Source organism: Culex quinquefasciatus, chromosome 1, assembly GCF_015732765.1.
Source record: "Culex quinquefasciatus strain JHB chromosome 1, VPISU_Cqui_1.0_pri_paternal, whole genome shotgun sequence".
Classification (NCBI taxonomy): Eukaryota; Metazoa; Arthropoda; class Insecta; order Diptera; family Culicidae; genus Culex; species Culex quinquefasciatus.
This window is the reverse complement of record NC_051861.1, coordinates 126099099-126122156: the sequence shown is the minus strand read 5'-3', so window position 1 is coordinate 126122156 and position 23058 is coordinate 126099099. Positions and strand designations below refer to the sequence as shown.

At 35.4% G+C, this 23058-nt stretch overlaps 1 protein-coding gene across 2 annotated transcripts in view; it reads left to right on the top strand.

Annotated features, from left to right (window-relative positions):
• The first annotated feature begins 576 nt into the window (after nt 1-576).
• LOC6035139 (active breakpoint cluster region-related protein) overlaps nt 577-23058 on the top strand; it is a 112792-nt gene continuing 90310 nt past the window's right edge. Inside the window, exons 1-2 of one of the 2 annotated variants that reach the window (XM_038248159.1) lie at nt 577-1219; nt 12316-13131. In XM_038248159.1, coding sequence (XP_038104087.1) covers nt 12829-13131 — 303 coding nt within the window. In that variant the 5' untranslated portion in view covers nt 577-1219; nt 12316-12828. The remainder of the gene's footprint in view (nt 1220-12315; nt 13132-23058) is intronic. The other variant, XM_038248158.1, reaches the window with a different exon arrangement.

The window sequence follows — 23058 nt, the reverse complement described above, 5'->3', positions numbered from 1 at the left end:
GGCTGACATATCGGGCGGTCAGTCAAAAAAACCAGCTAGAAGTCGCCTGACAAAAAACATTTGATAGAAAGAGATAGGAAACCTGATGCAAACAATCGTCCAGCTGTAATGTAAACATACTTTGAATGTATTGGTAAATTTCTGACTAGAAAGCCTTATACCCGGACTGCCACCACCGAATATACTTTCCCATAATTTCGCTGTCGGCCAGCGGTTATTAGATTTGACCAGCGATTCTCAACGGAGGTACCGGGCCTACTTGATTTACATGGCAGGGGGTACCGGCCTAGAAGAAGGTTGAGAATCACTGGATAAGACCACACACATACTCAGGGAGTTTGGTAGGAACGAAAGTCCCCAGTATTTCGTTTACAAAAATCTCGAGATTTTCCGAACAACATTGAATATTCCACCCTAATCCTGAGTTCACCTCCAAACACCCCTCGTTTTGTTTTTCGCCCGCTCTCCCAGTTCATCCGAGTTTCATTCGGTTCACTCGATTCATTCACTTGCAAAGGTGTTGTTGTTTTCGTCTTGGCCGCTGCGAGCTGCGAGCGACGACGACGGCCAGGCCTACTTCGCTTCAGTCTTCTTCAACTGCCGTTCGAGGAGGGGTCGCGACTTTTCTCCTGTCGCCGCGCGCGTGTCCGTCATTCCGTCTAAGTAGGTTCGATTTGGACCCAAATTTTCCTGTTTTTAGACTGTCACCGCGGGGGATTGTGCTACTATTTCTGACCAGGCGTTGTTTTGTTGTTGAAGAATCGAACCGCTCCTGTCAGACGACGCGGGGTTGTTCGGGGGCCATTGTGTGTGGGTGTGGTGCGCGGGGGTGGACAAGACCCCCACCCCAAAACAGAAGAAGGTGCACGGGGCAGCCAGGGGGACCTCCCATAATTATACACAAAAAACCATAACAAGAAGAGTTACGAGAGAGTTGGTCTCGTCAGCAATTTGCCAGAAATCGCCTCCCTAAAACGTTCGACGAAGTCGCGGAAATCAATCCGAGCAGGCCAAGTCCCGAGTGTTTTTAGTCCGAGTTGCTAAGTGAGCGAAATTAGTCAGAGTGTTGAGGGAAGAAGGAAAAAAAATGGCAGAGGAAAAAAGGCCAACTTGGATTGCCGATGCTGAGAAGTTGGAGTTGCTGAAGATGAAGGCGACGACGACGACGTCGGTGTGAAAGTGGTCCCACTGCGGGGAGCTGGAACGCGCGGTGTGCCGTGTAAGTGGAACAATTCGATTCATTCCAGACAGCAGCCGCTGCGACGAGGTTTCTCAAAACGAAGCAGGCCAGACAAGCCCCCACGAACTCGGTGGAGTCGGCCCTTTTTCGAGGGTTGTGTGGGGCGGGCAAGGCAAGACCTACTGGGGTGCCCTACGTGGCGATTTTTTGGGATTTTAGTTGTAATAATAATTACTATTTTGTTTTAAACAAAGTTTAACTTAAAAAAACGAAACAAAAATGAAATCTTGCTCAGGTTGGCGAACGTCATCACTTGCTCTTTCGATGAGATCGTTTTTAGAAAACCGGTTTTGTGTTCAGAGCAAAGACCACTGAAAAGGGGAGAAACATAGGAATCAACTTGATTCTAGGGTTTGCTTTTTAAAGTTTGGCCTCCTTGGATGAAATCAAACATCAACTTCTTCAGATCATCGCAAAAAGGTTTTTAAATGTTTTCCCCTAAATTTGCAGCACAATATCGCACATTTGTTTCCATTGTGCAATAATCCTCCCCCGCGCTAAAAAAACATAAATCTGATGCAGCAGCACTGATGATGCACATCTCTCTCTGTGTTATATATAATATGTTGGATACTGCTGAATCTTTTGCTTGCTCTCCGGAGCTTGCATTTCGCTATTATTCACAGCGCGGCGAAGCTCAGCCTAGAGTCAGGGTGTCGTCGACGAGGAAGACCGAGATCTTCTTTCACCGCGAGAGCTTATGTAAACTCTTTGCATTTTAATTGGTGCCAGGCAGCGAATCGAGTGAATTGAGTCAGTCGGTCTGTGTGTGTGTGTGTGTGGTATCATTAACAGATGAATTATCACACTTGCTTGCAGATGCAACATCGATTTTGATTGTCGAGTTTATTTTTTCAAGCTCTTCTTGGGGAAAAAATGTTGCATTAAAAAGTGTTGTCGACTGTGTTATCAGTTTGTAAGACCCTTCTTGTGAATTTCCCTGGGCTTTGTCATAATGAGTGTCATAGGTTTGATGCTTGTTTGGCAAAGAGTATGATTTGATTCGATGTGGAATTAAAATCGAAGTGTTCAGTATATTGCTGAAGCTTCCATTTTTACACATGGACACCACTTCATGCTGCGAGAACCCACTTTGGCGTAGTCTCAGGGCTTAATCGATGGCCGGTAAGCTGTCATCGAGACAAGGAGGTTCTCTGATAGTGGAAATATCACATTTGTACAATGAACCGCTACATATGTGAGTTTTCCCTATCTTAATGTGGGTGTCAGGTTAGGATGCGGGTTTAAAAAAATAGTGATTGTAGAATTTAACTATAAATATCAACTTTTTATACTTTGCCTTTAGTTATTTACACGGAGAAAAAAGAGTTCCCAAAATCGTGAACAAGCGTTCATGAAATTGGGAACCACGAACAAAGTGTTCCAATTACATGGTACGATTTTCAAAAACGTACCATGGAATTTGAACACTTTGTTCGTGGTTCTCAGTTTCATGAACGCTTGTTCACGATTTTGGGAACTCTTTTTTTCTCCGTGTAGGGACAAAATTAGTAACAGTGAATTTAGTAATTCAATCAGAATCGGTGATTTTCATTCAAGTAGTATAAAAACCATTCTGATTTGTCAAAATTTCCATAGAGTCTCGATCAATCAATAGTGAAATGATATCGGACTAAATTCGTTGATCTGTTGAACTAACGGTTGTCGGATTATGATTGTATCGACCATTGTTGCGAATCGAGGATCTACTGGAATTCTGACGAACAAATGGTCGTCTCTTTTTCAATTCACGACTTGTAAAATATCAACTGTTATTTTTTGTTTTTAAAAAGAAGCCAGACAGGTTTTAAAAGAAACGTTTTTTTGGTTAATAATTAAAATGTCGGGGATTTGAGATAAGAGTAGCTTTCGGATAGGTTGCTTTAAATCTTGTATTCAATTCAAGTTAGGTAGTTATCCGCAAATGAATATTTGGACTTATATGAATAATTGAACATTTTGGACTTATGAATAACACACAACTGTGCATTTATTCTAGGGTCAGATCCATACAGCGTCAGTGTTTATTTGGTCGAAGTGTACTAATTCATTGGCAGATCTGATTCTAGTTGTAATGTACGACAAGACTACTGACGGACGTGACAGGACGAGGGCCCAGTTTAGAGGTTTCGACATCAACGATGTGCGGCTGGATCACCCTCCCAAAAAAAAAAAAAAAAAAAAAAGTAAGACCCTTCTTGTGAATTTGATTAAACGATAAGGGTGGCAATTGCGTTTTTTTATGATCGTGAAAATCAATAATCGCACATGGTTTACTACTTATTCTGAAGTGCTCTTTCTTCAAAGTAGAGCTGATGAGAAATTAGTGAAGATAACAATCATTTTGATAATACAGTCCAAACTCGATTAGTTGAAGGCCACTGCAAAATTTCTAATCGAATAATCAAGTCCCGAATATTTTTTTTTTTTGTTATCCTAATTTTGGTTTTTGAGCTCAAACATGATCCCAAAATTCTCCAAAAATATCTGTAATTCAGGCGGCCAATTGGCCATCAATCTGGCCGTAGATTGTCATATCATTCAATTTGATGAAGTTTGATATGTCGGATGATAAGGTATCCCAATTAGACACCGGTAACCGGTTCCGGAGGTAGGCCAGGATGGGTCAGAGAACAACGGCTTGACCTTAGATTAGGCCGTTCTTCAGGCATCCGGGAACCGGTTCCAGGTTAACCGGAACAGGTCCATTATAATCCAAAGTAGTTCTGGCAATCGTGTACTGTATTTTTTGTTTGATGGATCAATATCCACTATCAAACTGGTTCCCCAGGTCGGTTTCAGACATCCTAAGCCTTGATTTAAATCCAAAAGAACGAGATTTGGTAATTTTCAGCCCCCTGGCACCACTGTTAATGCCTAGAACGTTTGGCAGTCACCAAAACCTCGAAGAGCCCACGCATTAGTATGTGTGAAGAGCCCACCATAAACAATGCATTGGATAGAGTTTGAGCATTAGTATGTGTGAAGAGCCCATCATAAACAAAGCTTTGGATGAAGTAGTATTGGCGTCTTTTGATTGTTTACATAAAAATAGGGAAATGGCGCGCTTAATCGAAAAATAATAATTTTTTGATAACATTATAACAAAATTTGATTCAAGCGGTCACGCGAGTGGTCCTGTGTATCTTGGGCATATTTCCGGACGTTTATCGTGTGTGTATGAGGCCGGAAACCAAGGGGCTCTTGAATCGGCCATCTTGCTGGTGCAACCGGAGAAGCAGAGTAAAATTTTACCTCTTCCGAAAACCGGAATCGACCGGGAAAATTGGGGACCGAGGATCGACAATTATTCACCCCCCACTTTGTTTATTTTTCAAAATCTGACAGTAGACACCTTCGTTTTCTTCTTTGTTTTCTTGGTGTTCGTCATCGAATATTTTGGTTTCATAAACATGGCGGCAGTGACAGAGGGCTGGTAATTTTTCACGATTTCTTAAAGTTTGTGGTCGAAAGTGTCCCCAATTCGTCTAGTAGGGGAAACATACCCATTTTAAGCCTAATAAGCGGTCGTGTTTGAATGATGCTGGATAATCTGGAGTGTTCCTTGAAAGTCACTAAAACCAAGTACACCAACGAGTTCTGTTTATTTTTACAAGCATTTGAAAAAAATATTTCCCATTCCGGCTCCGTGGCTTAATGGTTACGGCTTCTGCCTCACACGCAGAAGGTTCAGGGATCAAATCCCGGCCGGTACCTTTGAAATTTGGAATCAGGAATATGAACTTTGAATATGTACAAAAAAGAAAATGAATCAGGTGGGATTCGAACTCACACCTCTGGATTGGTGGTCTGGGACGTGTTGAAACATGTTATCTTCTCATATTAAATACGCGCTGATCCCTGATTTGCCTGACGGGATTGGAAGTCTAAATATAGATCGAGTTTCCTTCAGATGCTTGCTTCTATGTTTAGGCGTGGCCGAACAATGCCCAGCGACCTCGGAATTGGACCGCAAGGAGCTCTGTCATTCTGAAACGGGTCGTTGGAAGCAGCGCGAGGGCTATCACCACCTAATACCCGGGACTGAGATAAGTTGTATTAGCATTCGGCATATACAAAGTCTGATACAAACTATTCTTTCCCATAATTTCGCTACCGGTTAGCGGGTATTGGATTGGACCACACACACCACACACACACACATTTGAAAAAAATATTTCCCAAATGCATTCTAATCAGTCGAGTGAATTGGGCCACGCCCATTTTCCTATTTTCAGAATAGTTTTTTTTTTCTTCCAGCGCTCTTTTGGGTCTGCTTAGTGCTGCCAAAATTGATGAAATTTTAAGCGAACGCTCACGAAAAGTAGCATTTATAGAGAAAATTTCCTGGCATCACATGCTCACTCCAACAGGTGGTGTTGGTGGCCACCCTTTGTTCTTTTTTGCCTTCGCTTCTCGCTCGGTTTTCTTCAGCCTTCGATTGGAATGGGTCGTCAAAATTGAAACGTCGAAAGACTTGGCGCGTTTGTTTTTTTGATGGCGCTTGCTAATTGTTTACATGTTTCGGGATTATTTTTCAAGTGAGTGACTACCTAATGGGCAAAAGAACATGTTGCCGGTAGTTGGAAGCTGGGAGGGAGAAGCGAAGAGGTCTTCTTATTCTTATTCATTTTCTTGTTGTTGTTTTTGTTTTTTGTGCAAGATAATTTCTCTTCCCATTTAAATTTCCAGTCAGTCGTCATCTGCCCTTCTTGACAAAACAAATTTTCTTGCAGCTCATTCCAAAATAGTGCTCAAGATCGTACATGACTCATGTGATGCAACTTTCTCCGCGATTTTTTTTTTATTCATAACTTATTTTTATTTGGTCCTCTTCGGTGCCGAGACGAGGGTAGGACCGGAAATCATGAATGTGACATAAAAACTAATGAAAATATTTTTTTCAACTAATGACAGCAAGGGTCATTTCACATCATACTTGCAGGACATCAAACCACAGAGTAACACAGAGCGAGCAGTCCGAAGAAATGTCATTTTATGTTTTGGCTCAATAAGGCGTGCGATGTACCTGCGATGTACCACAAAGTGGAACCAAAAATCAAATGGCAGTAGTGACTCTGTCTTATTCTGTGATGAAACCGATCACTTTTAATTGATCTGGGTGGGTTTGCTGCTTTTCAACTGGGTGCTGAACTCGTTGAAGATCCTACACAGCTCAGCCGAACTGTAGAGTACCTCCTTGCCTTGTTCCTTCGTGACTCCACAGGCGTGAGGGGCCAGTATTTTGTTTGCTGCTTCCTGCTTGTCGAAGGCGATCCTTCTGTTTTTCCGGAACCGAACCCGACAGCGGACGAAACTACGCCGCCGTGAGTGCCGGTACTGCCGGACTTAGTTTTCTGTCATTTTACTTTCTGGTTGCAATAAAATGCAAAACCCGAAGTGAATTCGCTGTGACACGATCATTTTTCCGAGATGCCGGCTTTGCAGAGCGATTGTTTGAAAAACGGTGGTTTATGTTAAATTGAACGATCTTAATTTTTAGGCAAATTTTACCTACGATGATTTTTTTTCCATAAAAAAAAGAAACGTTCCGCTATTCATGTCAACCTCCAGCTCGCCGTTTTTTCCCGCTTTGTTCCTATTTTCATCCAGAGATTTTTCTTCACTTCCTCCACAGCTCTGGTTGTACTGAACGATTTATATATTTAAATACATTGACTAACTACTACTAACTTAATAAGTCTTAGTTTAAGCACATGTATGATTTATGGTCATTGATTGATTTATGGTCATATTGGAAATATATCTCATGAATACATGTTTTAAACTAAATCTTATCAAAAATAAGCAAAAATTGAAAAATAAATAAAGTTAATTATTTTATTTTAGCCTGAATTGTCTCAGTCCGAAAAAACATTTGCAAATTTAAAAACTTTTTTAAACTTATTTTCCTAACAAATACAATACTGCTCTAACCAAATAAAAACAGTAACAAAAATTGAAGGCGGCTCTCACTGACAGTTCGCAAGTGGCTGACACTGACAACTAGGTGTATTCTTCTCCGCCCGACTCAGGTTTGAAGCAAGTTTATATCTCAAGCGCTTTGAAAACGTTAGCGCAAGTGAAAAGATATTGATGGCGACTTTCGTTAAGCAGTTAACCTCTCATCTTGCGCGTGGATGTGTGAGCCACCAAAATGACGAGAAATGGTCTCACAAAATAGAAATTATGATCAAAAGTGCATTTAATTTGATCTTTTTGGTCAGCAAATGGCATAAATTTGCGTGCTTACTTGAGGCGATGCTGTTGTTGGTAAGTTTATAGCCTAAATAGTATTTTTGGAGCTTTAATCGAGTATCAAACTCTTTATATGACGAAGATAGGTGTTTGATTAGAAAGGGTATATTTCCCCTAATCCGAGCAAAATATTTACCTTTTTGACATCAGAATCGGTGTGGTTTCACTGAATGGCCACACCGACCCAAGTGTTAAAAAGCTAAATGTTTTGATCGGATTACTAGACGAATATGTTTATATTAGCTTTTGTGTCGTTAAATGTTTATTTTATTCCATAAGATTTAATGTAAAAAAATACAGTGATAGAGGTGGGCAAACCCGGTCTTTTTCGGAGCCGCTCATTTTCGCTCGCTCATTAAAATGAGCTGCTCCTTTGAACGGTTCTTTCGCTCTTTTTCAAAAAATGTATGAAAAGAATGGTGTGATTTTTTAGGATTTTTAATTTAACTTTTAAAAAATATATGAAAAAAACTAAAGACGAGATAATTCGCGTGAAAACCATACAATTAAACAAATCCTGATATTTAATTTTATTGTATTTTGATCGATAAATTCTATAAATCCAAAAGTTTTATCGGGCAAAATGATTTCATTTATTTTTTTTCTAGAATCGTGTGAGCTTTTGGTAAAATTTTCCAAGCTAAGTATTTTGAATTCCACAAGTTTGTGTTCGGGTAACAATTTGATGTACCTTTATGATCAGTTGTGTGATGAAAAGTTTTTTATTTTGTTTTTGAAAATCATTCACTTTTAGAGTATTTTGGGTTAGAAAACTTATCGAGCTGTCAAATCTGCAACATGGAGTTAAACTTTCTGTGAAGTTGCTGTGAAGTTTTCCATAGCACTTCGAAAAGTTTAACTCCATGTTGCACGCACACACTCTCACTTTTAATTTCTCGATATGTTCAAATATTGTCATATAAAATGCTATTTAGAGTCCTTCAATGAATATTGATGAGAAAGTTACATTTTTCCATCCTGAAAAGGTTCCTTTAAAAAAAAAACCGGTGTTCAAGAAAGAACCGCGGTTCTTTTGTTTGTGAGCCATGGCTCGTTCGCTCTTTTTTGTGAACCGGCTCTTTGAGCGGCTCGCTCTTTTTTTGCCACCTCTACGAGTCAATACTCGATTAATAATTTCACTTCTCAAATATGTCCTCAAAAATGCTCTAAAGTTATGCCTAGAGTTTTGCCTTCCTCACTCAAATGATCTTTTTATAAAAAGCTCGGAGACCCACATTCATGTATACATATCGACTCAGAATCGAAAACTGAACAAATGTCTGTCTGTGTGTATGTATGTGTGTGTGACCAAAATTGTTACTCAGTTTTCTCAGCACTGGCTTAACCGATTTTGATAAAACCGGTCTCATTCGACTTGGTTTATGGTCCAATACCGTGCTATTGAATTGTTTGAAGTTTCGATAAGTAGTTCAAAAGTTATGTATAAAAATGTGTTTTCAAATATATCCAGATGCAAGAAAAGTGACAAAAAAACAACTCAAATAGCAATATGTTATACATCGTTGGTTGGGTAATCAAAAAACCCTCCCAACAATTTCAAAACATTGAAGATGACCACTTAAGTGACATTTATGTACTTTTTTTTAGGTCGGATCTCAAACTTAAATGTATGTCAACCATTTCCAGATTCATCACCCGACCCATTGTTGTTTAGGTAATTGAACAACCTTTCCAACAAGTCCAAAACATTGAAGATCTGACAACCAGCGTTGCCACATGTACAGCTATTTTTGGCACAGACCAAACACTCAAACTAATTATTTTTACAGTTAAAATACACTTGAGTAGTTTTTGTAAACTGCCCTAAAAAGATAAACATTTTTTGCATCTTTTTACTTGTTTAGTTTTTGATAAACATTATTTTCTTTAAAGTTATACTTGATTGAGTGTTTGGTCTTGTGTGTGTGTGTGCAACCAACCAAACGGGACCACGCGGTCGCTTCTTACAAATTGAGTTGTTTCCATGTATTTTTAGATCTACATTCTATACATGCAAATAACTCGCATAGGCATTTGAAAGGTGTTAGCTCTGCTGAGCTTCAGTGACCCATTTCTACGCTGGCTAGCCGAGCGCGAGGTACTTCAGCTTTATCGACAAGCCCCGCCCTGAAGAACGTTTGGACCAATCGGATTCAAACGTTATTTAGAACTTCCGAACCCTTGTCAAATGGACAAGGATCCAGCACGTATATAGTTGATAGTAACAGTATTCCTAATTCCAGTCAGAGCTCACCAAGTCGCGATGGCCTAGTGGTTAGCATTTTTGCTTACCAATCCAAAGGACGGGGGATCGAACCCCGACTCGAGCGACTTTGATTTTTCGTTCATGTTAAGAGTTTCTAGATTTATACTTCCTATAGTTTCTCGTTGGGAGCAGATGGGAATCGAACCCAGGACCATTCGCTTACAAAGCGAACACCGTAACCAGTCAGCCACGGCCGCTCCCTACTTGATTGAGTGTTTGGTCTGTGCCAAAAATATCTGTACGTGTGGCAAGCCTGCTGGCAACCCTGTCTCAAGTTATGACCACTTAAGTGTCATTTATGTACTTTTATGATCTCACTTAAATGTATGTACACCATGTCCGGATTTATCATCCAACCCATCGCTGCTAAAATAATCGAAAACCCTCTCCAATGTGTCTAAAAGTTTGAAGATCTGGCAACCCTGGCTAAGGAAATTACCACTTAAGTAATATTCTTGTACTTTTTGTTTCCGAATCTAAGAAATGGAGAAATTTGTGTCCCTAACCCATCATATCAGCCATTGTTAATAAGAAGTGAGGAAGGCATCAACCACATCGGTGGATTATGTTAGTTTTTTTGAATAGGTCCTATAAACATATGAAATTGATTAGTGCGCTGACCACGGGGACGCGTTGTCTTGTTTTTGCATGCTCATTTTCATTTCTTTTGTGTCGCTGTTTGTGTGCTTGGGTGAGTGGTTATTATAATTAAACAATGACATCATTAGTGCGCTGACCACGGGGACGCGCTGTCTTGTTTTTGCATGCTAATTTTCATTTCTTTTGTGCCGCTGTTTGTGTGCTTGGGTGCTTGGTTATTATATATAGGTGAAGAGATTTTATTAAATGATCATTATATTGCATTATTATATTTATTTGATTATAACCACACTATATTTTACACTTAACACATCATACAAAACACATATGAAACTGTAAACAGGAGCGTTTGGTACGGTATGTCCACACATCCTTCTTCCCCTGTAGATTCTGTGAAATGTGATCCGTTCTCAGAATCCTCTCTGCGGTAAACACAACGTAGTAGGGCTGGCCGCTTTAATTTTTGCAATACATTTTCGGGTGTTCTCGGATGTACTGCAATTATTAATAATGACAAGAAAAGTGCTTGGGGCGTAATCTAATCACAAGACTTTCCAGCATGCTTTCATCGGACTGGCTGCGTTTGTGTTAGATTAGATTAGATTAGATAGGTCCTATAAACATATGAAACACAATAGCTTATAGGACCTTTTAAAAAAACTCACCCTTTTAAAAATCTACACCCAGAACTGGGCATCGGCATACGAGAGGATAAAAAGCACGGTTCGGTAGTAAAATGGTACTGTGTGCGGACGGAGAGGATAAATCCCGAAATTAACGAGAGTACTTTACTCATGGGTTCATTTTCCAAAAAAAATCCTCCATAAAAAAAAGTACCGGTACCGAGACTCGAACCCAAGACCTTCGGCTTATTGAACCGTGCCTTTGCCGTATGGGCCACCATGGTTCGGTGACTAAGTGGCGATCATTTGTCCATATAAGCCACTCAATAGGATGAACTGTTTCAATGAACGAATGAACACGCGAGAGGTCTTTACTCACGCAAAATAGTACTTTCCTCACGTTTCTTTTCGGAAGGACTATCCCCTCGGTCTTTATGTTTGGGTGTAAATTTTGAATTTTCAAATTCAAGATGGCGGCTAAAATGGCGATAATAAATGTTTGAGAAAATGCATTTTTCAATGTAACAGACAAAAACCACTCAAATTTGACTATAGTCGACTCTCTGGTTGTCAATACTGCTCCATCTATCGATGAATTTGCAGGGACGTAAATTTTGTTTACGCCAATGGATTTTACGTCAAAAAATCTTCAAATTTGCATAAATTAAAGTTAATTTTAGTTAACTATCCACGCTCAAAAATCGCCGTTTTTTTTGGGAAGGTATTAAAAATGGAAGGGATTTGGAAGAAAATAAGAGATTCTATCATATTTTGGCAGTATCAATAGCTGTGCCAAATTTGAGCAGGATCGGAGAAGGTAATTTTCAAATTTGCATTTTTTTCGTGCACACTTTAGATGAAATGACTTTACTATTTTTTCAAGAGAAAAGTCAGAGGTCATTTTCATAGAAATTTTCAATATCCAACCTAGAAAAGATGTATTATTTTTATTTGAATTTTCTTACCTTCAAAAATTACTTTCAGCTGCTAAATCTCAACTTTTCGACAAATAATCAAATTAAAAAATCGCGACAATAAAGTAACGTGAAAGTTTTTAAAATTTAAACAAGGGTTTTGGACCATATTTTAGCAAAAAAAAATCTATTTTGTCCCCCAACACCATCATAAACGAATCTCTGTCTCCCATTTTTCACTCCTCTTAGCTCATTCGTCGGTGTATCGTCCTCCTTCTCGCGGAGTAGTAAAATCGATTCCATATGTCTGGTTGGGCCAAATTGGCCTTCCGGCTAGAGTTTCGGTATTCGCTTCCGAGAATTTCTCTACTCTTTTTTAACTATTGTTTTTTTTTTGCTCCTACTTCCCTCCAGGTTTAAAAACCGCGAACGAGCGTACTTAAACTAGAACCAAGTTGTTTTCGGAATCCAGGCAGCGCAATCGAAGCAGTCGTCAGTGATATCATTGCTCAGATAGTGCGCCGAGTGAACGTCGCGATTAGTAATCCAGTCGAAGCAACCGCAGCAAAGTTTGTTTGAGACCTGGAACACGTTTCCTGTTCGAAGACGACAACGACGTCATCGCAGTTGGCGGGCGGCGTGACCAGTTCAAACGCAAGTGACACCACGCACGCAAGCGAATAGCCATTGCTGAGTCGAAGAAGCGGAAGAAGCGGTGTTTGGGAATTTGCATTTTCGGTTCCGTTCTGGTTGTGTTTGACGGCGGGGGCCCAGACAGGAACGGTTCCGCGTCGGTGAAAGTGCTGAAAGTGTGTGTGTGTGCGATTTGTTTACGAAAACATGCTTCGATAGTCGAAAATCGAAGAGTTGGGAAGAGGTTTTTTGTTCGGTTTTTCGAAGGAAAATTGTGTCTGAAAAGGAAGCAAGATGAGTGTGTTCAGTGATTTCCAGCGGATGTGGGTCCAGCGGTTCCCGCAGAGTTCGCTGTCGGACGCGTGGGAGCAGGACGTGCGGGCTAGTTTGGCCCGCCACAAGCAAAAGATCACCGAACTGACGAAGGAGCTCGAGCAGGAAACGCTGTACGTGGAGTACCTGGAGCGGCTGCTGGGCGACGTGGAAAAGTACCGCGATGCCGGCGGAGATCCGTCGACGCTGTTCGAGGCCAACACGACGGCGGCCGTCTTGGGCAAGGACGAGGACAAGGAGAAGGACGGGGGAGCGGTGGATGAGGTGAGTGTGCTTTCGTCAAAATTACCCGCAAATGACTCCGGAATCAGATAAGAACCCGAGTATCCAATTAGAGATAACTCCAATCTTGCTGTCCGTACGGCGCGCGATAATCACACCAGGGGGGTTGACTACCGTTATGGCAAGACCTTGATCCGGACCAAATCCGTACCCCGACTGTTACATACTTATGGATTTATTGCGGCTTTGCTTTTCAAGTTGTGTTGCTGGTTGTTGTTGTTGCTATTTATAGTCGGGCGGAGAATCCCCCGGGAAGGGTGCAACTAACTGGGAAACGTCCAGAACCGACCTGCCGTGTTGAGGAATACGGGGGTAAAAGAGAATGAGAGTTTTACAGGTGTACCCTGACTCCCGGTTCTCTTTTTTGTTGACCTTCTTTTATGTTGTAGCAGGTCCTTCGTTGTGGGACGAAGGCCGGTATTCAGGAGAGGTATCTTTAATTGATTCTTTGTGACTTTTTAAAGTTTTTTTTTCGATTCACGGACATCGTTCATATTTTTGAGTAATTTTCGAACCAAATATAATGAATTAAAAACATAACAAACATATTTAAAATTAAAAAAATATAAAAATAACAAAAATTACAAAAAATACAAAAGAACATGTGACAAAGTTGTCAAAATTGTCAAATTTGTCAAAATTGTCAAAATTATCAAAATTGTCAAAATTGTCAAAATTGTCAAAATTGTCAAAATTGTCAAAATTGTCAAAATTGTCAAAATTGTCAAATTTGTCAAAATTGTCAAAATTGTCAAAATTGTCAAAATTGTCAAAATTGTCAAAATTGTCAAAATTGTCAAAATTGTCAAAATTGTCAAAATTGTCAAAATTGTCAAAATTGTCAAAATTGTCAAAATTGTCAAAATTGTCAAAATTGTCAAAATTTTCAAAATTTTCAAAATTTTCAAAATTTTCAAAATTTTCAAAATTTTCAGAATTGTCAAAATTGTCAAAATTGTCAAAATTTTCAAAATGGTCAAAATGGTCAAAATTGTCAAAATTGTCAAAATTGTCAAAATTGTCAAAATTGTCAAAATTGTCAAAATTGTCAAAATTGTCAAAATTGTCAAAATTGTTAAAATTGTCAAATTTGTCAAATTTGTCAAATTTGTCAAATTTGTCAAATTTGTCAAATTTGTCAAATTTATCAAAATTGTCAAAATTTTCAAAATTGTCAAAATTTTCAAAATTGTCAAAATTGTCGAAATTGTCGAAATTGTCAAAATTGTCAAAATTGTCAAAATTGTCAAAATTGTCAAAATTGTCAAAATTGTCAAAATTGTCAAAATTGTCCAAATTGTCAAAATTGTCAAAATTGTCAAAATTGTCAAAATTTACAAAATTTACAAAAATTACAAAATTACAAAAATTACAAAAAATACAAAAATTACAAAAAATACAAAATGACCAAAATTTACAAAATGACCAAAATGACCAAAATGACCAAAATGACAAAAATGACAAAAATGACAAAAATGGCAAAAATGACAAAAATGACAAAAATGACAAAAATGACAAAAATGACAAAAATGACAAAAAAGACAAAATGATCAAAATGACAAAAATGACCAAAATGACCAAAATGACAAAAAAGACAAAATGATCAAAATGACAAAAATGACCAAAATGACCAAAATGACCAAAATGACCAAAATGACTTAAATGACCAAAATGACCTAAATGACCAAAATGACCAAAGTGATCAAAATGATCAAAATGACCAAAATGACCAAAATGACCAAAATGACCAAACTGACCAAAATGATCCAAATGATCCAAATGATCAAAATGACCAAAATGACCAAAATGACCAAAATTACCAAAATTACCAAAATTACCAAAATTACCAAAATTACCAAAATTGACAATGTTGTAATTTTTTTTTTCAAAATTTACAAAAATTACAAGTAATACAAAAATGGGCAATAATGCAAAAAAAAAAACACAAAAATACAAACGACTAAAATCAAATTGCCGATTACCAGCAAGAATTGCGCGTTGAATGCGCCAACTGCGATGGAAGACACACGATGAATTTCCGTGGTAGACCCACTGGGAAATAGATAAAAAAATGCTCAATCAAATCAATTTGCCTATCAAATGATTATTGGCGCTTAAATTGATTATTCTCTTACTTTTTGTCTAATATTTTAAAAATTAGCCAGAAATTTATAGTTCAATCTGTTCTTCCACAAAAAAAAAAATAAATAAATAAATAAAATAAAAACGCAAGTCTTCCCTTCCAACTTTTCGCGTGTAAAGCTCGGATCATCGCCGTCTCTATAAAAGGTTTTTATGGTTTTATGGCTTCCTTTGCTGCCTCTATTTTTTTGTTGCTTCTTACGCCCGTAACGGTTCCCGTGTAGCACAGATTTCTGCCTGTTTTGTTCTGGATCGGTAACGCCGATGATGACGACGATGGCGGTGGTCTCACCTCGTGGAGCGATTTGCGGTGCTATCTTTAGTTATGTACTTTGTTGGCGGTAAATATTTATCCTAAAGTTACTACCGGAAGCGGATTACGATCGATTGGCTGATAAAATCGAAGAGGATTGGCTTCCTAGTGGTTCTACGACCCTTCAACTTGCATGCAAGTACGAGGAAAAAAAGCGACATGACACTGAGCAAAAACAGAGTGCTGGACTATTACTCAATCCGTCGCAACTGCCTTACTTCCTAGTAAACAGTCCAAGACCGACATGCTCATGCTCAGCTGCTGCTGCTGCCCACACGATCTCCATTTTGCCATTCAGACAGTCAGTCAGTGTGTCTGGGTCTCCTCCTCGAGTAACTATAGTATAATAGCTTGCCAGCCGGGCTTAGTTCGTATTATAGAAAGTTGTTTCACAACTTCTTACGGGCGCGAAGCGATATTGTGTGAGTCTGAATGCAAAAGGCAACGAAAACTGCGAAAATGTGCAACTCCTGGAGTAGGCAATTACGTGGAAAGGGGGTTAAAGGGTAAAATTGACTGGAATTTTTTTAAATTCTTAAAATTCTTAACATTCTTCAAATTTTTCAAATTTATAAAATTCATAAAATTCTTAAAATTCATAAAACTCATAAAATTCCTAAAATTTATAAAATTCATAAAATTTATAAAATTCATAAAATTCATAAAATTGATAAAATTTATAAAATTCATGAAATTCATAAAATTCATAAAATTCATAAAATTCATAAAATTCTTAAAATTCTTAAAATTTTTAACATTCTTAACATTCTTAAAATTCTTAAAATTCTTAAAATTCTTTAAATTCTTTAAATTCTTTAAATTCTTTAAATTCTTTAAATTCTTTAAATTCTTTAAATTCTTTAAATTCTTTAAATTCTTTAAATTCTTTAAATTCTTTAAATTCTTTAAATTCTTTAAATTCTTTAAATTCTTTAAATTCTTTAAATTCTTTAAATTCTTTAAATTCTTTAAATTCTTAAAATTCTTAAAATTCTTTAAATTCTTTAAATTCTTAAAATTCTTAAAATTCTTAAAATTCTTAAAATTCTTAAAATTCTTAAAATTCTTAAAATTCTTAAAATTCTTAGAATTCTTAAAATTCTTAAAATTCTTAAAATTCTTAAAATTCTTAAAATTCTTAAAATTCTTAAAATTCTTAAAATTCTTAAAATTTTTAAAATTCTTAAAATTTTTAAAATTCTTAAAATTCTTAAAATTCTTGAGAAAAATTAAAATTCATAAAATTCTTTAAATTTTTAAAATCATAAAATCCTTAAAATTCTTAAAATTCTTAAAATTCTTAAAATTCTTAAAATTCTTAAAATTCTTAAAATTCTTGAAATTCTTAAAATTCTTAAAATTCTTAAAATTCTTAAAATTCTTAAAATTCTTAAAATTCTTGAAATTCTTAAAATTCTTAAAATTCTTAAAATTCTTAAAATTCTTAAAATTCTTAAAATTCTTAAAATTCTTAAAATTCTTAAAATTCTTAAAATTCTTAAAATTCTTAAAATTCTTAAAATTCTTAAAATTCTTAAAATTCTTAAAATTCTTAAAATTCTTAAAATTCTTAAAATTCTTAAAATTCTTAAAATTCTTAAAATTCTTAAAATTCTTAAAATTCTTAAAATTCTTAAAATTCTTAAAATTCTTAAAATTCTTAAAATTCTTAAAATTCTTAAAATTCTTAGAATTCTTAAAATTCTTAAAATTCTTAAAATTCTTAAAATTCTTAAAATTCTTAAAATTCTTAAAATTTTTAAAATTCTTAAAATTTTTAAAATTCTTAAAATTCTTAAAATTCTTGAGAAAAATTAAAATTCATAAAATTCTTTAAATTTTTAAAATCATAAAATCCTTAAAATTCTTAAAATTCTTAAAATTCTTAAAATTCTTAAAATTCTTAAAATTCTTAAAATTCTTAAAATTCTTAAAATTCTTGAAATTCTTAAAATTCTTAAAATTCTTAAAATTTTTAAAACTCTTAAAATTCTTAAAATTCTTAAAATTCTTAAAATTCTTAAAATTCTTAAAATTCTTAAAATTCTTAAAATTCTTAAAATTCTTAAAATTCTTAAAATTCTTAAAATTCTTAAAATTCTTAAAATTCTTAAAATTCTTAAAATTCTTGAAATTCTTAAAATTCTTAAAATTCTTAAAATTCTTAAAATTCTTAAAATTCTTAAAATTCTTAAAATTCTTAAAATTCTTAAAATTCTTAAAATTCTTAAAATTCTTAAAATTCTTAAAATTCTTAAAATTCTTAAAATTCTTAAAATTCTTAAAATTCTTAAAATTCTTAAAATTCTTAAAGTTCTTAAAATTCTTAAAACTTTTAAAATTCTTAAAATTCAAAATTTTTAAACCAAGACTAACATTTTAAAAGGGCGTAATATGGAATGTTTGGCCCTTTTGAAATGTTAGTCTTGATTTGAAATTTTTGAAAATATTGTTTTCGAAAAGATCGGAAAATTTCACAAATGTTTAATATATTAACATTGAAAATCGGACCATTAGTTGCTGAGATATCGACATTAGAAAATGGTAGGTTGTTTGGGTGAGACTTAGAAAACATCAAATTTCCTGTTTTTAAACCTTTGCATTGCAATATCTCTGCAACTAAAGATCGTATCAACAAAGTCCGAAGAAGTAAAATATAGAGAATTTTCTCAGCTTTTCAAAAACATTTTTTCCAAAAGTGTGCAAACATGTGCACTAATTTAAAAAAAATAAAAACTGCGACTATTTCCAAAAATGTCACCTAAATATGGATTTAACTTGAAAACGGTGCACTTTATCAAAATTTTACTAAAGTACTTTTCGATTGCAAATTTGATTTTACATCGAAAAATGAAGTTGAAAAATTTTTGCGACCAATATTTCGATTTTTTGAAAATATCAGTATTGATCAAAAAATTCATAACTCGTTCAATGATTTTTTGCACAACCTGAAAATTTCTGAAAAGTTGGCATTTTATGTCCTCTAAAACATATCAAAAAATAAAAAAAATCAAAAATAGTGTTTTTTTGCAAATCAAGTTTTAGTGATAAAAAGTTAAATAAAGAAATCACCAAAAAAAATTTACCGTGTATCATTTTTTTCAGTGTAGCTGTATTCATACCTACAACTTTGCCCAAGACACCAAATCGATCAAAAAATTCCTTCAAAAGATACAGATTTTTGAATTTTCACATATCATTTTTGTATGGACAGCTGCCAAATTTGTATGGAAAATTATATGGACAAACTAATGATGCAAAATGGCTTCTTTGGGCATACCGAAGGCACCAAAAAAGTTTCAGTCGGATTAAAAAATACAAAAATTAAAATTGAAGAAAAAAGACCGATGTCGTAGAGAATTGCTATATTATTAAAACTTAAAAAGTTTATAAAATTCTTCAAACCTTTCTTTTTTTTTAATTTCTTAAATTCTTTAAATTCTACAAATTTTGTAATGTCCTAAATTCAAATCTAATTAAAAATAAATATAAAAACTCGTTGATTTCTATAATTTTAAAAAATGATTAGAGCTTAAACAATATTTTTGAGTCACAAAAATTGAATTATTGCTTCTAAATTAGAACAAGATCTCATTTTGCCCCATTCTCCTCACACACATACCTTGAACCATTTTTGCAACCATTCCAGCTGTGCTCTTCAGACTTGAGCACAGTTACTAACATTAAGCTACTGCACTTTTCTGCTCATAGCCTACTACACCACCACCACCACCAACAACAACGACGGTTTCGCCTTGACTAAAAGTGTACACTTTGCCCTAACTTCTTCTTCTTCTTCGCCGCCATGTTCTTCTTGCAAGCCCCAAAGCATGAAGGGTACACCGAATATGAGGTAACAATTACCGCTTCTAAAGACACGATTTTTAAGGTTGTGTGTACAATGAAGATGACGACGACGAAGAAGAAGTTGAGCCACCGTGAAAATGTCAACAGCATTGCCATCGTCGTCGTTCAGTGGGCCTATGAACTCAGTTTTGGGTTGGCCTCTTGTGACGGGACAGAGGCAAGCAAACGGAAAACACAAACTTCACTGCGACAGTGGCAACGATTTTCCACTTGTCTTGTTTAATGTTTTGAAGTGTCTTATGTTTTTTTTTTGTTGTTTTTTCTTTTTATATGTAGTTTTAATTTATATTATCTGTCGCTATTTTATTGAAATTTCCATTTTAAAACATTAAAAATATTACTCTACCGAAGTCAGTGTTTTAGCTGGTCTCAAAATGTGCGTTTCTCCATCGTCATATTAGGTCTATTCCCGTACTTGCAGAATTGCAGAATTTCTGCAGGATCTGCAGAATTCTGCAGCCAGCATAAGTAACTTTTTTGCAGCACGTTCCCGTACTTTTCAGCTCGCTCTCTTCATCTCTCTCTTTTGCAGAAGTTCTGCAAGGAGAGAAGCGGCAAAACTTTTGCCTGGGAAGCGCGTTCCAGTACTTTTTCTGCAATATTGTACACAGTTGAGTGGATTTACTCAAATTGGGTATTAAAGTTTTTAAATTATTTCAAAATATAAAAAAATGGTTGCCAAAAAAGTAATTGTAACAAGTTTGCCTCTAGAAAAGGGAAATAATTTTTTTATACAGCACAACATTTTATGAAAAAAATCAAGGATGTATTATTTATTAAGTAACTAGAAATTAATTATGCTTGGTAGAAATTATACATTAGAAACAACTCAAAAATTTTACATTAGGTAAACAATTTTACAAATGAGAGTGGCAGGTACGTTTAATAAATATGATTAAAAAAAAAAAGGACAAACAAAGGTTTAATACAGAAGGGACCAAAAATACATGTTTTAATAGCAGAATGTTTGAAAGATTATTCAGCATAACATAAATAAATTATGACTGGATGTCACATGAGAGAACAACGGTGACGCAGCGAAATTGGCAAATTAAAAAAAAATTAATCACAAACTCAATTTTAAAACACATAAATCCATAATTAAACATATAACTAATATTTTCAAATTGAGAAACTTTTAAAAACATAAATCAGATATTTGAGAATTTTAAAAATGCAAATAATTCAGAAAAATAAGAAAATAATAAATCACAAATTCAAAGTTTATAAATTCAAATAAGGCCGATGCAAATATTTAAAAAAGTTTTTGTCCCTCGACCCTGGCCGAGGTCAAGGGGGCAAAAATAAAAATATAAAAATTTAAATAACAAGCCATAATCTTCACATTTAAATGAAAAAAGTGTTTTAAAATGCATTTTACACTAGTTCAGTTGTTTTGCAATCATTAGTTTTAAAAAAATCTAAGATCTGACAAAAACAAAAATTGTATCGAAAAAAAACATTTCGCATCGAAAATTTTCAAAAAATCTTAAGATTTTTTAATAAACCCAAACATGCTAAAAATGATTTTACACGCAGGAGAATGTATTTTAATTTGATTTCAGCTGGTTGCCAGGTTGGTTGGGGGTGACAAAAACATTTAAAAATATTTGAACCAGCCTAATTAAAAACAATTTTTTTTGTTCTTTGTCCTCTATCTTAACCTATACCCTAACTGGCTCAATCGGCCTTGCCATCACGGAGCCGTGCGTCTATTTATAGATCTCGAGATCTATTGTTCTTGTTCATGATGGATGATGATGATCTCCAGGGGGGTCTTCTTGGAAGAGTCTTCCTTCCTTCCTTCACGCGTTGTGGTGTGGTTGGTTGGTCATTTTCCCGTCCTGTTTGCACTCAACCACCACTATCTGGTTCTAGCGGGGGGAGCGGCGTGCGTGTGTGTTTTGGTAATTAATTACCGGGGTTCTGGTGCTCCCAGAGGGAGCAAGGGGGTCTAGTTGCCACCGAAAAATCGGTGACGAGGTGACTGGGCGGGATTCGATCCCTGATCGTCTGCTTGGAAGGCAGATCGCTTAACCATCAGGCTAAGTACCCGGACTAAAACTAAATATTTCAAAATGATTAAAATTTCAAAAGTCTTAATTTTGAAAATTCTAAATAAATATAATAAAGGTCGAAAAAAATCGAAGTAAAAAACAAAAAATTGAATATTTATGAGTGCAGAACACCAAAAATTCAAAAGCTATAGATAAATTTGAAAAAAAAAATTTAACAATTTCTGTCAATAAAAAAATTTAAAACAATAATATAAATAAAATTGAAACAGTCATAATTTCCAATCTATAAATCGTCTAAATTTGTGTTTCTAACATAAAATATGACTCCAAAAAATGTGTATTTTTTATGATTCAAGATGGCGAAGAAATTAAGAATTTAATAATTTAAGAATTTAGGAATTTAAGAATTAAAAAATTTAAAAATTTAAGAATTTTAGAGTTTCAGAATTTTAATTTCGACAAAATAACATCATTTTTTTTTGGTTCATATACAAATTGGTAGCGCCGTTAAAGGTACAATTTATGATTTGCCAATTAAATTTACCTATTGTTTTAACACACATATTGAATATCTTCAAAATCAATTTATGATCAAAAATAATTCCTAAATAAATATTTATTTGAAATTATTAAATTCAAAAGAAATATGTCTTTTAAAAGTTTTTAAAAACTATTTGTTTTTAAAGTACATTTATTGTTGGGGTACTAGCCGTGCTGTAACACTATGGCTTAAGTTTTGTCAGGTAAAAATAATAACGCTAAAAAAATCGCTTTATCATTTAAATGAATGAACTAAGCCTGAAATCGTTAACATAAAAATCGTTCTCAATAAAACCAGACATAAAAAACTACCCCAAAATCATTTATTATTACAACTAATAATAAAATCTGGAGTTGTTTTTTAAAGGGACCAATAAACCAAATTTTCAGTTTTTGCTTTTTGGGTGTTTTTTAATATCCCTGACTCAAGGCGGTTTCAAAAACACCCAAAAAGCAAAAACTGGAAATTTGGTTTATTGGACCTTTTCAAAAAAACTCCAGAAATGCTTGACTTACAAATTTTATGTAAGCGTGTACTCGACATCCATCGCACCAAATTGCAGTAACTTTTCAACAAGAAAGAGAAGAGAGAGCTTGCAGAAAAGTACGGGAACGGTTTTGCTGCAACTTCTACCTCTCTCATTGCAGAAGTTCTGCCTGAGAGAAAAGTTACTTTTGTTGCAGAAAAGTACGGGAACGCTCTGCTGCCGTTTTTGTGCAGAATTGCAGAATTCTGCAGTACGGGAATAGACCTATTGGCTTCTCCCTTGGGGAGGATCCCACCCTCGCCCCCTCCACCCACCTCCCAACACACTAAGAGCGAACATAATACCATATTGTGGAGAGAATAAAGCGCCCGTCTGTTCTTGGAGTTTTCATCCATCGACGAGAGCAGACATTCGAATAGTTTCTGTTTGTGTTTATACGGTTTGTTTGCGCGCACCAAGTTAATGCTGGAGTGTTGGACTTTGGTTGGTTGAAGTTTTCGGGTTGAATCACGGCCGTCGTCGTCGGGGTGGTGTCATGTTC